The following is a 14,938-nucleotide window of genomic DNA, read 5'->3' on the forward strand; positions in this document are numbered from 1 at the left end:
GTTAAGATTGAAAGAGGAGCTTGAGCTAACAGGGTCTGATAGCTAATGCTAGCTCACGTTAGCCAGCTGCAGTGCTCATGCAATCGGTAATGCTAGCAGAATGAATGGATGTAAACTTTATTTAACATATTGCATAATGGGTACAATACAATACGGCTCAATACAAACAATTGTTAAGGGAATGCAGACTGTTGTAGCTTGGACTGGGGTCCTTATAACAATAACTTGACAAGTTTGACAACACATGGTAGCTGCAGCTATTTGGGACACAGAGCTATGTCCCAAACACACACACACACCCACACACACACACACACACTGTTGTCACCGGAAGGGCACGCAGATGGTATCTACTGCGCATGGGCGTTTTCGCAACAACGGCTCCGTGAAGGCTACACGACTGTTGTCGGCGAGTTTTTGGCGTTGCTCAAAAACGCAAACACAATTTAGCGTTTCAGCTAGGGCCACAACGTATCCACCAAAAAACGCATTTCTGTGTAAAAGGGACATGAAACGTATTCAAAAACGTATAAAAACGAGCACAAAAACACTGTGTAACATGCCCCTGAGAGGGCCTTTGCGATGGATTGCGGATGAGCAAATGTATGTATGTGGCAGATAAGGAGTTATGCATGTATGGCCAAAACATTCTTCTTAGTTCTGACGGTATTTGACTCCATGGATGATTATGATTTGTTGAAGTGTGTGTGTGAGAGAGAGATCAGTGGTCCTCAACCTATTGACACACTTATGAAAGAAACAAAAAATGTATCATCTGGTCAATATTTATCAACATTGTTGTGTATGGAACATGGTTAGTCTATATTAATCAACATTGTGTATGGAACATGGTTAGTCTATATTAATCAACATCGTTGTGTATGGAACATGGTTGGTCTATAATGATCAACACATGGTTGTGTATGGAACATGGTTAGTCTATGTTAATCAACATGGTTGTGTATGGAATATGGTTGGTCTATATTAATCAACATGGTTGTGTATGGAACAAGGTTGGTGTATATTAATCAACATGGTTGTGTATGGAACAAAGTTGGTGTATATTAATCAACATGGTTGTGTATGGAACATGGTTGGTCTATATTAATCAACATGGTTCATGGTTCTCTCTCTCTGTCTCTCTGTCTCCCATATCAGAACTATATTAACAGGGTGAAAAGGAGAGGAGATGTAGTCACTGCCTACATCCAGTACCTGGGCATCAGTGGGACACAAGACATTCTACAGAAACAGGTTGGACACATACACACAAACAAACATTCACTCACACATCACAGAATCGGACCAGACTTCATACCTGCCATTTGGTGGATGCTTTGAAATGTACTTTTAGAGTACAGGAGCTAAAAGGAGAAGAGGGAATGTTTGTCCACTCAATATGAACAGGGAAGAACAAGGTTAAGTACCTGCTTGTGACTGAAGCAGATGTGCTAGAACCCTGGGCTCGCTCATCCAGTCAACCAATCAAAAGTAAACAACACATTTTGCAGGGCATCGGCAACCTTACAAATCCAGCTGGTACGCAACACCTCCAAAACTGTCACTTATGAATGTCGATTATACATAATCTTTTCACAAGACTGTTATCTGATGAAGTATAAATGAATGAATCATGTAAACGTGTTGATCTGAAGTAGATTGTAAACATACACTGTGTCAAATCTTTTGTCTTGCAGAGTCAGTTGGCCACACTGACCGCTAGGTTGGACCTCTCCTGGTAAGGCCAGCAGAATCAGATATACTATTGTATCCTGAGATAATTCATTACAGTGTTCATACATTCAGTGAGTTTGTCAGACTTTCTGCCTCCACAAAGTGGGCGTTAAACCTCATGTGTCCACCTTTCCCCATAAGCTTGCCTTTTCCCTTTTTTGCTGAATGGAAACAGACAAGGCCACACGCTGTTACCATAGTTACATCAGTTTTTGCCAAAAACTATTTAGCACATAGCTCAGAATGCTGACATTATTGTCAGCTTGAGGATAATAATTTATAATAATTATTTTATGAGGATGATAATTTATTCCAGGTTAGGTTGTATAGTTGGGCTTGGGCCAATCGAAAATAAAATAGTTGGCATAGCCTTCTGACTGCATTGGACTAGTAGGTTCATAGCTGGGCACAGTTACTTTAGCCCACAAGTTGGACCACAAAATCAATTTGTGTCTGGAGAGAATCTTGAGAAAATTAGGTCCCCAGAGAACGTTTGAAAGCAACTGCTGTTTACCTTTTGTGAATTTATAGTCCGCTAACTTGATTTTAATGCAAGAATAATATTAGTAGGGCGGCCGGGTAGTGCAGCGGACTAAGTGTCTGCTTACCACCACAGAGACAGTGGGATCGAATCCAGCTGTGGTGCTTCCAGGTTGGCCGACCGTCCATACTAACACAATTGGCAGTGTTGGAGGGTGGGAAACCCGGCGAGGGTGGGTCCTGGTCGTTGTAAACAGCGACTCCTACAGTTCGGTCGGGGCGCCTGCACAGCAAGGGAAGGATCTAAGAGAGGTAGTGTGACCTTCCACACGTTACACTCTCCCAGTGAGAGTCCGCGCTGCCAGGTGAAAAGAAGCGGTGGGCTGGGTACACATGTGTCGGAGGAAGCATGCGATAGTCTCCGCCCTCCCGGACCGACGGTAGTGGGTAGAGTGCGCAACGACCAGGAAGGGGATTGGGAATTGGCATAACGACTAGGGGTAGGAATCACCAGTTTCATCATGATACGATACGATATCGATTCTTTGGACAACGATACGATATTTGCCGATATCACAAAGTCTCTCACGATACAATACGATACGATTAGATTCAGGTGCCTGCGATCGATATGAGATGATATCATATGCCCATTTAACACAATCAGTTATGCGACTCGCCACAGGATTTTCAAAATAAGAGTATCGATATGAATCGATCTTATTACATCGCATCGATCCGATTCGATCGTTGATAATTACATCGATGTATCGATCTGGATCGATGTATCGTCCCACCCCTAATAACGACTAACATTGGGATGGGAGAAAAAACAGAAAAAAGGAGTAAAAAGATAATGATACAAAAATATATATATATTAGTTTGTAAACTGGTGTGGTACTGTATATACTTATTATAGCATATTTAGGTCAACGTTATTTGTCAACGTGTGATAATATTTGACTTTGTAGGTCAGACTCTGAGGAAGAAACCATGGAAACGGCATCAAAGAGTACGATCACACTCGAGTCAAGTCCAAGTCAAGGTAAACTTTATTATCCCTGATAATATTCCAACAATGTAATCCACCAAATCACACATTTCCAATTCTTGCATCTTGATATCAGGCAGACTTTTACATCTGCAGAATTTCCATGGTCACTTTTCACCGGCTTGAGACGACAGCCATTTATTCAATATAACGTTAGTAGTACAACATAATAATAATAATAATAATAATAATAATAATAATAATAATAATAATAATAATAATAATAATAATAATAATAATAATAATAATAATAATAATAATAAATTTAATTTATATAGCACACTTTAAACTCAAACGAGATCTCAAGGTGCTTCACAGCAAAAGAGAAAATAAAAGGTTAAAAGTAAAAACAAAGACAAGGGAGCAGCAAAAAAGCAGGCCCTAGTGGAAGGCAGAGTAAAATGGAGTCTCTAGGCTAGTTTTCAAGGCAGCAAGGGAGTCTGAGGCCCTGATGACTCCTGGCAGCTGATTCCACAGGCTGAAAAAGCACAGTGCCCCATGGTTGACAGCCTGGTGTGTGGGATGGCGAGGACGTTTTGGCTGCCAGACCTGAGTGACCTGGATGTAGGTTGAGGGGAGAGGAGGTGCTGGAGGTAGTTCGGGCAGGAGTGGTTAATGGCCTTGTAGACCAGCAGGAGAACATCTCCATAATGTTGTCTCAATGAGTACAAAACAACCTTTTTCAAAATATAAAGTGATTCTGCACAGGAAAGCTATTCGGCTTTATTTTGCACATTAAAATAACAAATTGATCAGTTCAACAGTTATCCAGTTTCTAATAACATTGGTCCTCATTCTCGAACCTTTGTAAATATCTTGGTAGAAAGTTCGTACTAACACATTTACAAAAATCCTCCTCCGGATTCCTGAACGTGTGAAACGGTCTCCATAAGTGGCCAAAATCTTCGCAGCTGGGTTCCCATGAATGAAAACCATGACTCATTCTTAACCCTTTAAGCATACCCCACATTTTGCATAAAACGCCTGACGATTGCATACCCAAAGTAATTAGCCATTTATTATACTTTATCCATGTAGTACATGCATGAGTCTGGTCTCTTCTGAAAGGTAACATTCTGAAGTTTCTTACACAATAATCATTTAGAGTGCTAATGTAATAGAGAAACTGAGGTTTGAACACACTGAAATAAAATATTTGCTCATTACTTTTGTGTTGACTTGTTGCCAGATGCCTGTTTTGGGTTCCAGCTGAGAGCTGGAAAACATAACTGTTCCATAGCCTGAAGTCTTATAGTCATACAGGTCCAAAGTTTATAAAAGTCCCACGGAAAATGTGTGTTCTACAAAGGTTTTTGTAATGTGTGTACCGCAATAATTCTGCGTGATTATCCAAAATGGCTGTCCGCTTCCATTCATTCAGATGTTTGAATTGTCCGGACAAGATGATCAGTGGAATGTTGGGCGGGGGCATCGCTGGTGGACGGGGGGCAGCCCGTCCACCAGCAGTGCCACGCGTGCCTGTGGCAACACGGTCCAGGCGATGCTGGACAGCCAGGAGATGTTCGCTAACAGCCAGGAGAGGATCGCGTGTTAATGGAAGCGCTTGTTGGAATGTTTCTTCACTGGCTCTTACAATGTATACAATAAGCAATGTCAAGACATTTATTTACAATACGAAGCCGTTTCGAGAATGCCGAATAAGTTCTAAATCGAGTTACGAAGGAATTCCTTGGTATCTTTCACATATGTCCGTTCGAGAATGAGTACCATTGTGTTCTAAAGGGTTCTACTACTCACCCCAAAGTACCAGAAAATACCCCAAAGTACCCTAAAATACCCTAAAATACTCAAAAGTACCCTAAAATACCCCAAAGTACCCTAAAATACTCCAAAGTACCCTAAAATACCCCAAAGTGTACCCCAAAATATACCCCCAAATACCCCAAAGTAACCCAAAGTATACCACAAAATACCCCAAAGTACCCTAAAATACCCCCAAATACCTCAAAGTATACCCCAAAGTACCCTAAAATATCCCAATACTCCCAAGTACCCAAAAATACCCCAGAGTACCCTAACATACCCCAAAGTACCAGAAAATACCCCAAAGTACCCCAAAGTATACCCCAAAGTGTACCCCAAAATACCCCAAAATAACCCAAAGTACCAGAAAATACCCTAAAATACGCCAAAATACCAGAAAGTACCCCAAATACCCCCAAATACCCCAAAGTACCCCAAAGTACCCTAAAATACCATAAAGTACCCCCAAATACCCCAAAGTATACCCCAAAATACCAGAAAATACCCCAAAGTACCAGAAAATACCCCAAAGTGCCTGGAAATATACCACAAAGTACCACAAAATACCTAAAATGTGCACATTTCCCAGAAATATTTATTATTCTGTTACAGTAATCATACCAGCATGGATGCTCACGTACATTTACCCAAAAGTACACCTTGCACATCATGGTACCAAAGCACCTCAAAGGCACTAAAACAAGATTACAAACATCACAAAACAAACTGGTCAGACTACTGCTTGACCTTACTCCTAAAACATCAGTGCCATACAACGAAACTCTTGATGTCAATCATTTTGTGCCTCTAGTTCCATTTTCAGCTCCTCCAAAAGAGAATGTGATCATCAGCCAAGAGGAGGACAACTGTGAATCACTATTCAGTGAAGAAGACTTTCCCAGGCTTCCAACCAGAAAACGTGCAAACACTGAAGACAACCATGACATAACTAAGACGCCAATTAAAGTCAATGACAAAAAGAAGTGTGACCCTGACCTCCAAGACAACATGGTTAACGGAAACAATTTCAGACAAGATAACAGCTATGATTCACTATTCTCTGAAGACTTTCCCAGGCTTCCAAACAGAAATTATGCAGACACTGAAGACAACCACGACACAACCAAGGCAACAATTAAAGTCAATGACAAAATTAAGTGTGACCCTGACCTCCAAGACAACATGGTCAACATAAACAATTTCAGCCAAGATGAGGACAACTGTGAATCACTATTCAGTGAAGAAGACTTTTCAAGGATTCCAACCAGAAAACGTGCAAACACTGAAGACAACCATGACACAACTAAGACAACAATTAAAGTCGATGACAAAAGGAAGTGTGACCCTGACCTCCAAGACAGCATGGTTAACATAAACTTATTCAGGCAAAATGATGGTTCAATTAAGTCTGAACTAGTTCATCAGTTTCAGTCTGCTGTTATGGTTGACACCATAAAAAGCTTTGACCCAACAGAGTCTGAATCAACTTGTCTTCAAGGCCGTTTTATGGAAATAAACAGAATGTTTGCCTTGATCTCAGGTGTACCAGAAGATAATGTGTTGAGGCATGTCCCTAAAGGAATGAAACAAAACGAATGTTTCTTTATAAACAATTCCCTCAATAGAATGAGAAGAGAGAACAATCGACACAGTATTTTTGTTGATGACTGTGGAGTCTGGAAGAGCACCTCGGGTAACACCTCAAGAACACACTATGTGCAAAAAAATGGTCAACTGACACATGTAGATTTTAGACGGGGGGTATATGGCAAGATAAGAAACAAGGTCTGGCATAAATTAGACTCTCAACCAGAGGCAAAATATATTGTAATAATGGGCCGTTATTACACTAAACTTAAGAGGGATACTAATTTCATGAGGAGGATAACATGGATTGAGAGGCCTCCAGGATATTTTCCAGTGAACAGGGCCGACATTGCAGTGTGGGAATATCTAGGCACATTCCCCATAACACTCAGTTATCATGCAAATGCTAAGAAAAATCCATCTCAGTTTATCAGAACACAAACAGAGGTGACTGAAAGAGTGGTTCAGGCGGTGCAAACCTAGACACCTTGTGATGTATATGCACAGTTAGTTATGAAAGATGAGGAAAATGCACCTTGAGATTTAAAACGAGTCAGGAATATAAAACATCAAGTATCAAAAGACCAGAGGCCTTCTGGTAATCGAACCAATACTGCTGATGAGCTTCAGACAGTTCTGAATATGTTGCAGGAAAATCATTATGTTCAGCAAATCATTTCTAGGAAGGGAAAACCACCTTGTGTCATCCTTTACTTTGATGAACAATTAGAAGATTTTGTTGTGGGGAGGATGCTACATCTGTTTTAGGAGTGGATCGCACATTTAATTTGGGGGCTTGCTTCTTAACAGTGACTGTGTTCAAAAACCCAAAACTTTTTAAGAAAGAGACTGGAGAGCCACCATTATTCATTGGGCCACTGTATTTGCACTGGGACGGCAGCTTTGAGACTTACCATAATTTCTTTGCCCATTTGAAATCAAAGTTGTCTGTGGCATATTTAGCAACAGAAATAAATATCACTGGCTGCGTTTACATGGACAGTTTATTCCCCTTTTCATTCGGAATTAACGTTAAATCCTATTTAAAGTTATCATGTAAACATCTGAAAATACTTAATTCCGAATGAAAATGGCCATTCCGAAATAAAATCCATTCCGATGTAAGTGGCCGGTTTATTCCGTTTATCATTCCGAATTAAAGCTTTTTCTGTCCATATAAACGCTTTTTCGGAATTAGGTTCCCCCCGGTCTTTCTGCGCATGATCGCGCATAGGCTACAGTACACATAGATGATCGCGAACAGGGGCACATATTGTTCCATAGCATACGCCTTCAGTTGATCATGACAAATCCTCTCTTACCTTGACGATTAAAAAGCCTCCATAATTTAGTAAATAAAGCTGTAGCCAGCCAGCTGGTATTGATGCTATACAAAATGCTATCCACAAAATAGCTACATAGCTAACCAACTAAATACAATGGTATCCTGAGGTAACGTTAGATACAACGTTTGCTAGTCGAAATGACTGGACACACACAGGGACAAGTTAAACATCAATCAATTAATTTATTCCAACAGGTAGTTTGAGCTGCATGTGAGCCGCGGTCTTTCTCTCCTCTCCTTTGGAAACTAATGATGATACGTTAGCTAAAAAAAGCACAGAACCGGCCGGCAAAAGTTACGCTGCTAGCAACAGACACTATAATACTTCCGTCGGGGGATTTCAAAATAAAAGAGCGCCGTCTAAAAGCACCGTAAATAGGTTTATTTTGTACATTATCTAACGTTAACACGAACCTAAACTAACTTTAGATTAGTTTAGGTTCGTGTAACGTTAGATATTGTAAAGAATAAACGTATTTACGGTGCTTTTAGACGTCGCTCTTTTATTTTGAAACCCCCCGCCCGGAAGTAAAAATTATGCTTATTTGTCTGCTTGTTATCAATGGGTTGCTACATACGGGGTACAATGTTACATAGGCTGTGCGTCGATGTTGCAGAAGCATAAAGGCCTGCAACACCTTTGCTTTGTCGATGTTGTGGTGCAGTTGCTTTGAAGTTGCTGTAGCATTTAGAGGCCTTTAACATTAGCAGAATAGACACACCGAGAGTCTGGTTAATGTTGTTTGGTACGCTAGCACAGTAGCTGAGAATACCGGTCGCAGCTGTTTGTTTACTTCTGGTAAACGTAATGACGTTAACATCCTGTTTACGTTTACCCAATCAGAAGCCTTCCCAGCCCCAAACCTTACGATGACTCGAAAACTCCCGATTAGACAGTGACTTTCATGTAAACACCTTGTCGGAATTAAGATTTGACATGTAAACTCGCATGATTTTTTTTTACATCCGAATGAGGACATAGTTATTGGATCCGATCAGGAACGGGCAATTTTAAAGGCCATAGAGTCTTTGTTTCCTGAAGCGAGTCATATTGTGTTCAAAACATATTCGGGATCATGTGAAACATTATCTAACACAAAAAGTGGGAATGGATGCAACAAAGAACAGAAAGAAATGGATTCCTGATAATTGGACAAATAATTATTGTGAAGCAATGAATCATGTAATTAAGCTGGCTACTAATTGGAACCACAAAAGTGACCAGATCTGATATTAAAACTCCAACAAATTTCTCAACTTCAAAATATAGATGTGCGCAGATGCCTTCATGGCCAAGGTAATTATACTTTAAAGCCAGAATTTAAAAGATATGAGGTCCCCAATGTCATATGGGACACTAAAACTAAAGATGAGCAGAATGAGCTATATTTAAAGTTCTTGAAAGTTAAGATGGTACCTAAGGCTAAAACGATATAATCTAATGATGGGCAGTTGAGCATTCCAGTGGTACCCCAGCTAGCCAAAAAGCCTGGCCAAAAAAGAACGGCAAAAAATTAGCGAACAACTTCAAAAAGAAGAAAAGTGAACACGTAAGTATGTTCACTTCATGCATGCTCATAAGAGATTTTATTTCGTTTTTTCAATTTTTTTGTATAATGTTTTATTTTTTTTAAAGATGACACAGAATTTTATTTTTATTTTGTATTCAACCTTTATTTAACCAGGAAGTCCCATTGAGATACAAGATCTCTTTTGCAAGGGAGACCTGGCCAAGATGACAGCAATAACATTTGCAATATATCAGACAGCAATAATGTGCGGTACATCACACAAGAACATAATAAAAGTGCATATATACAATACATGTAAACACAAAAACACAAAACAGAATAGTCTACATAATAGTAAAAGTGTATGACAGTAAAATACAGGGTAATACAGTAATTTAGCAGTTTTGCAGTTGGGACCCGACTACAGAAAGCAGCGGAAAAAGATTTGTAGGAAGTTATGTAATACAGATTTCAATTTGTTGAGAGAGACCAGGGTATCTTAAGTGGATATGGTCCTGTAGCCCATTCCATGCCCAAGGTGCGAAGCTTGAAAAAGCTGTTCTTCCTAGTTCAGTGTGTATTCTCTTTTATTTTTTATTTTTTTTAAGTAGCCATCTTGTGGACCTGAATGTAATGTAATGACACAGTTAGAATGTCCTGTTATGTTGTCATGTATTACTGTTGTCTCTTTTCTTCTGTCCTTACTGGAATTTGTTCAAACATTTTATACTGTTCTGTTATTATTGTTGTTGATGTTGTTTTGTTATTGTTGAACATTTAAAATAAAATTGATAAGAAAAAAATTTATACTGTTTGTTCAGTGTTCAATACAGATGTTATTACATTTGGAGATTATAATATATTAAAATAAACATTTGTTTTGAAAATGTGGTACTTTGGGAATAGGAAATGGACTCCACATATATAGCAGTTTCCTACCTGCACAAAGAGCTTTATAATTGCCTCTCCTTCACCAATTCACACATGCACTCACAGAGCAATGGCAGCCAGATGCCATGTAAGGTGCTAGCCTGCTCATTGGGAGTCATTTGGGGTTCAGTGTCTTGCCCAAGGACACTTCGGCATGTGAACAGAAGGAGCTGGGATTCAAACCACTGACCAAACCATTGACCATATCATTAGTTGACCTGCTCTACCTCTGAGCCAGTATTTTGTGGTACATTGAGGTATACTTTGGGGAACTTTGAGGTTCTTTGGGGTATTTCGTGATACTTTGTGGTATTTTAGGGTATACTTTGGGGTATTTTGGGGTATACTTTGTGGTACTTTGGGGTATTTTAGGGTACTTTGGGGTATTTTCTTGTACTTTGGGGTATACTTTGGGGTACTTTGGGGGTATTTTAGGGTACTTTGGGGTAGTAGGACCCGTTCTAAATTATTGTATTCTATTTATTTTTATATCTGCCTATCGATATCAGCATTTCCTGCTCCAAACGATCATTATATGAGCCTTTAAAAATCCAGTTTCTGCCTAACTCTACTTTAGATGGTCAATTCTCATCTTATTTTCCTATCTTTTCTTTTGTTACTAATTACTGTACCCCCCCCCCCCCCCCCCTCAGCTATGATGTATGCTTTGCCTGAAATAAAGAAGGAGCCCACTTCTCCAACTCCTGTTTCCTCTGCTACTACTCCCCCCAGCTCTCCTCAGCACAAGGTAGGTGTGATGTTAGTGTTTTATGAGTTACCGTAAATCCTCAAATATAGGACGGGTCTTCTACCGTATTTACCTCAGCTGCAAAGAGCACCAGGCCTTTATTAGAGAGAGGCTTATATAAGAGGCAGGCCTTAATTTCTAAAAATGATACTCATGGACATAATCCCTTCATTTTCAGACTTTTATTTTATTATTATTATTATTATTATTATTATTATTATTATTATTATTATTATTATTATTATTATTATTATTATTATTATTATTATATATTTTTTTAATACGTACATTGTCTACATTTATTTAGACTAGCATTGGTATTTAAATATTGAGTGCAGTTGAGTAATTGTGGGATTACCGTAATTCACACACTGACGTTGGAACTGTCTATACTAGGTTGCTGGGTCCGGGGACGGTTTAGCGTGTGGTACCTTCTCGACTTCCTCAGTCGAATCGAGTTGTTGACATGCAGGGAATAGCTTTAGCTGACGCTATCATAGCATCATGATCTGTAATGTGTCAACTGGACAACGCCAGCCTTGTCTGCCAACGCCATATAGATAGCGAACGTTAACGTTTGCAAACGAAGTCAACGTCATCCAGCTGACAACAGATCTAGATATTATGACAACGTTAGCTATCGCCAACCAGAGGGAAACGTTAATGTACGGTAGTCAGTGTAGCGGGAGGCAGCACTTGATTTCCATTGGCAAGAGTTTTATCTCATTCTATATCACGGCACGAAAAATAAAAAATTTACTTTTTTTGCGACCTTATATTAGACCGGCTTGTGTTTGTCTAAATGCATCAAACCCCCGGCCATTATAAGAGGCCCCTCCTTTATTGGAGGTCCCTCCTCTATTAGAGGATTTGCGGTACATTCATATACTTTGTATATGTTAGGATAGGGCCGGGCGATATGCCCAAAAATGATATCACGATATGATAAGTTCACTCGATATCGCTAATTATCGATATTGTTATAAGTATTAAAAGAATATATATATATATATTTTATTATTATTATAATTTTTTAAACAACCAATGTATGTTTATTTTGAGGCAATTCTTTGTCGTTGCTGCCATCTTTAGTGTTACAGCCCCTCACACTCCAGTTCTCAGGCTGCAGCTGGTTTGAAAGCGAAAGTAAACGAGCTTCTCTGCTGGCTGTGGCTCCACGGGAGTTGAATAGTTCTGGCTCTGCTAGTTTTTTTTCGATCTTTTGGCGCTTTTTTGGTGGACAAACCACCGCACATGTGTAGTGCACTGCAACCTTGCCCAAGCCTGACCCGACCCGGCCCGGCGGGTTCGGGCTGGGTAGGGCTTTTTTTTTATATAAATAATTCGGGCTCGGCCGGGCCCGGGCAGCCCCTCCCTTTTTTTTTTTTTAGTTTAGATTTTGCGCCGTGACGATTTAATAATAAACTCGAGGAGAGTAGAACATGTGCTGGCTGCTGAAGGACGGTAGCCATGGAAGAATTGAAGCAGAAACTAGCTAAGGGGGAGCTTCTAAAAGTTGCTAATGTGACTGGGAAGTCTAGTTTGTGGAAGCACTTCGACCTGATTGTAAGTAGTACAACTAAGGAGCCTATTGGAAGTGTGCAGTGTAGAGAGTGCAGCGCAATTTAAAAATATGACAGCAAAAAGACTGGCACGTCCTCCCTCTTGCGACACGTTGAACGCGGTGGCTGCGGTCGTTTGAATGCTAGCCAGTCACAACAGTTGCCACTGACAGCCTTCCTTCCAGCAGCAGTGCCAATAAAAGTTAAATCTGCAGTATTGGATAAATGTGTTAAATTCTGTTGTCGGGATATCAGGCCCTTTCAATCAGTTGCCGGAGAGGGCTTTGTGTCTCTGGTGCAAGAGCTCATAAATGTTGGAGCTACTTATGGCCGTCTCCCAGCTAAAGACGTGCTGCCGCATCCTACCACTATATCGAGAAAATGTCTTGATATTGCAGCCACAAAAAAAGACGAGCTCGTCAAGGAAATATCAGACATAATGTCCAATGTAAATGTGGGGATGACCACCGACATGTGGACCGATGATTACCGCAAGGTCAGTATACATGTCACACACACAACACAATTCACAGCAATAATAGTAATAAACAAATTTTAATCAATTTAATTAACCAAAAACGGAACGGAATATATAAAGTGTTTTAAGCACGTTGAACTGCAACATCTGTATGAAAAGTGCTATACAAATAAAGTTATTATTATTATTATTATCCCTCTCCCCCAGGTCAGTTATATATAGACTAATGTAAATAGTTCAAGAGAGAGAGGCAAGGTTAGCCAAATAGGCATTATGCCCTGAAAGGTTGATTATAATTTATTATTAGCCTATACGTTAAAGTTAATTGTTATTGGATTTTGGACAGCTGGACTTTGTTCAAAGCGGTAGGCCAATGCCATAAGCCAAATATTGTATTATTATTTTCAGATTTATAAGTTATTATTTTCTGATTTATTATTATTTGCTGGTGTGTGGTCACGCTTCCCTGTTCTGTTGTGCTTTCATATATAAATATTGCTCTGCTCGAAATCTGATTTCTGTTTTCTGTTTGTATAGTGACTGAGTAGGCTATTGTGTCGTGTGTGTGTGTGTGTGTCAAACACGATTCCATATAGCCTTCAAATACGTTTTACGAGGCTGCCGTGTGAGTCAGCGAGCGCTGGGAAATAGAATTTGCGAATAAGGCTATAGAATGGTTGTTAGTTTTTCAGCGTGATATGTGTTATTTAGTTAGACCTATTGGACATTTTTGTTTTTGTTTATTTATTAAGTTAATATATAAACAGTGTTTAGAATATTTAAAACAAAAAAATAATTTAATATTTGGCTATATGTTATATATATATTAATGTTTCTTTCGTTTTCACTGTTATTTAGTGTTTCGAATATTTAAAACGAATACAAAAAAAAATAAAATAATAATAATATTTTTTTCTGGTTTTCACGCGGGCTAAGGCTTAAAATATTATTTATAGTCGGGCTTATTTTCGGGCAGGGCCTGAAGTTCACGGGCTCGGGCTTGGCACAGGCTTCATTTCAAGGCCCTTGCAGACCACTAATGTGCACCGTGACTCGCGACTGGAGACTAGCTCTGCTAGCACACATAGCCTACTGTGTATAGACGGTTTCAAACTGTATTTTTAATTACAAGAGAAAAAGAAATCTCAATCTCAATTTGGTCAGTATTGTTATTTGGACAAGCAAAGCCATTACTTTAAGTTGCAGGCAAGAAAGACAAGTCTGTCCACTGTCTCTGGTTTTAAAACTTCACTTTTTAGATATTCTTTTTATTATCAATCGATATCGATTATTAAAATATATCACGATAATTATCTTTATCGCCCAGCCCTATGTTAGGATCATATTTCTATGGGGTTACACCTCTTTTTCCACAATCCTCCTCACCGTCTACATCCCCCCTTAACTCATTGGACGCCAGTCACGAGTAAAGTCGGGTTAACTCGCCGATGCTTGAGCGCCAATCACGAGTATAGTCGGGTTTTAATCGTTATTTCTTTTATTCGCGATATCCATTCATTTTCATCCATCCAACCTGATGTTATCGTTGGGAATGGGTCTGAGCTCGCAAAAGGGCAAATACAGCCGCCTATCGTCTCCCGGATGGTATTGCACATCATTGGATTGGATTGGCTGGGACTGTGCATCCAAAAAAAATAAATATCCGGTCCGGGTTTTCCTTCTCGGGCTTGCAGTATATTATACCACAGCGATCACAATGTGTCTGTGTGTGTGCGTGCCGTTGGCG

General features: G+C 39.6%; 1 protein-coding gene across 4 annotated transcripts in view; it reads left to right on the forward strand.

The window, feature by feature from the left end:
• The window catches only part of LOC311239987 (uncharacterized protein), a 49,933-nt gene that overhangs the window by 13,028 nt on the left and 21,967 nt on the right, over positions 1–14,938 (forward strand). For all 4 annotated transcript variants that reach the window (XM_084328458.1, XM_084328459.1, XM_084328460.1 and 1 more), the window contains exons 4-7: positions 1,159–1,254; positions 1,698–1,738; positions 3,187–3,260; positions 11,057–11,151. In XM_084328458.1, the coding sequence (XP_084184584.1) occupies positions 1,159–1,254; positions 1,698–1,738; positions 3,187–3,260; positions 11,057–11,151 (306 nt within the window). The remainder of the gene's footprint in view (positions 1–1,158; positions 1,255–1,697; positions 1,739–3,186; positions 3,261–11,056; positions 11,152–14,938) is intronic.

The sequence above is a fragment of the Notolepis coatsorum genome, assembly GCF_963971535.1.
Source record: "Notolepis coatsorum genome assembly, chromosome: 14".
NCBI lineage: Eukaryota > Metazoa > Chordata > Actinopteri > Aulopiformes > Paralepididae > Notolepis > Notolepis coatsorum.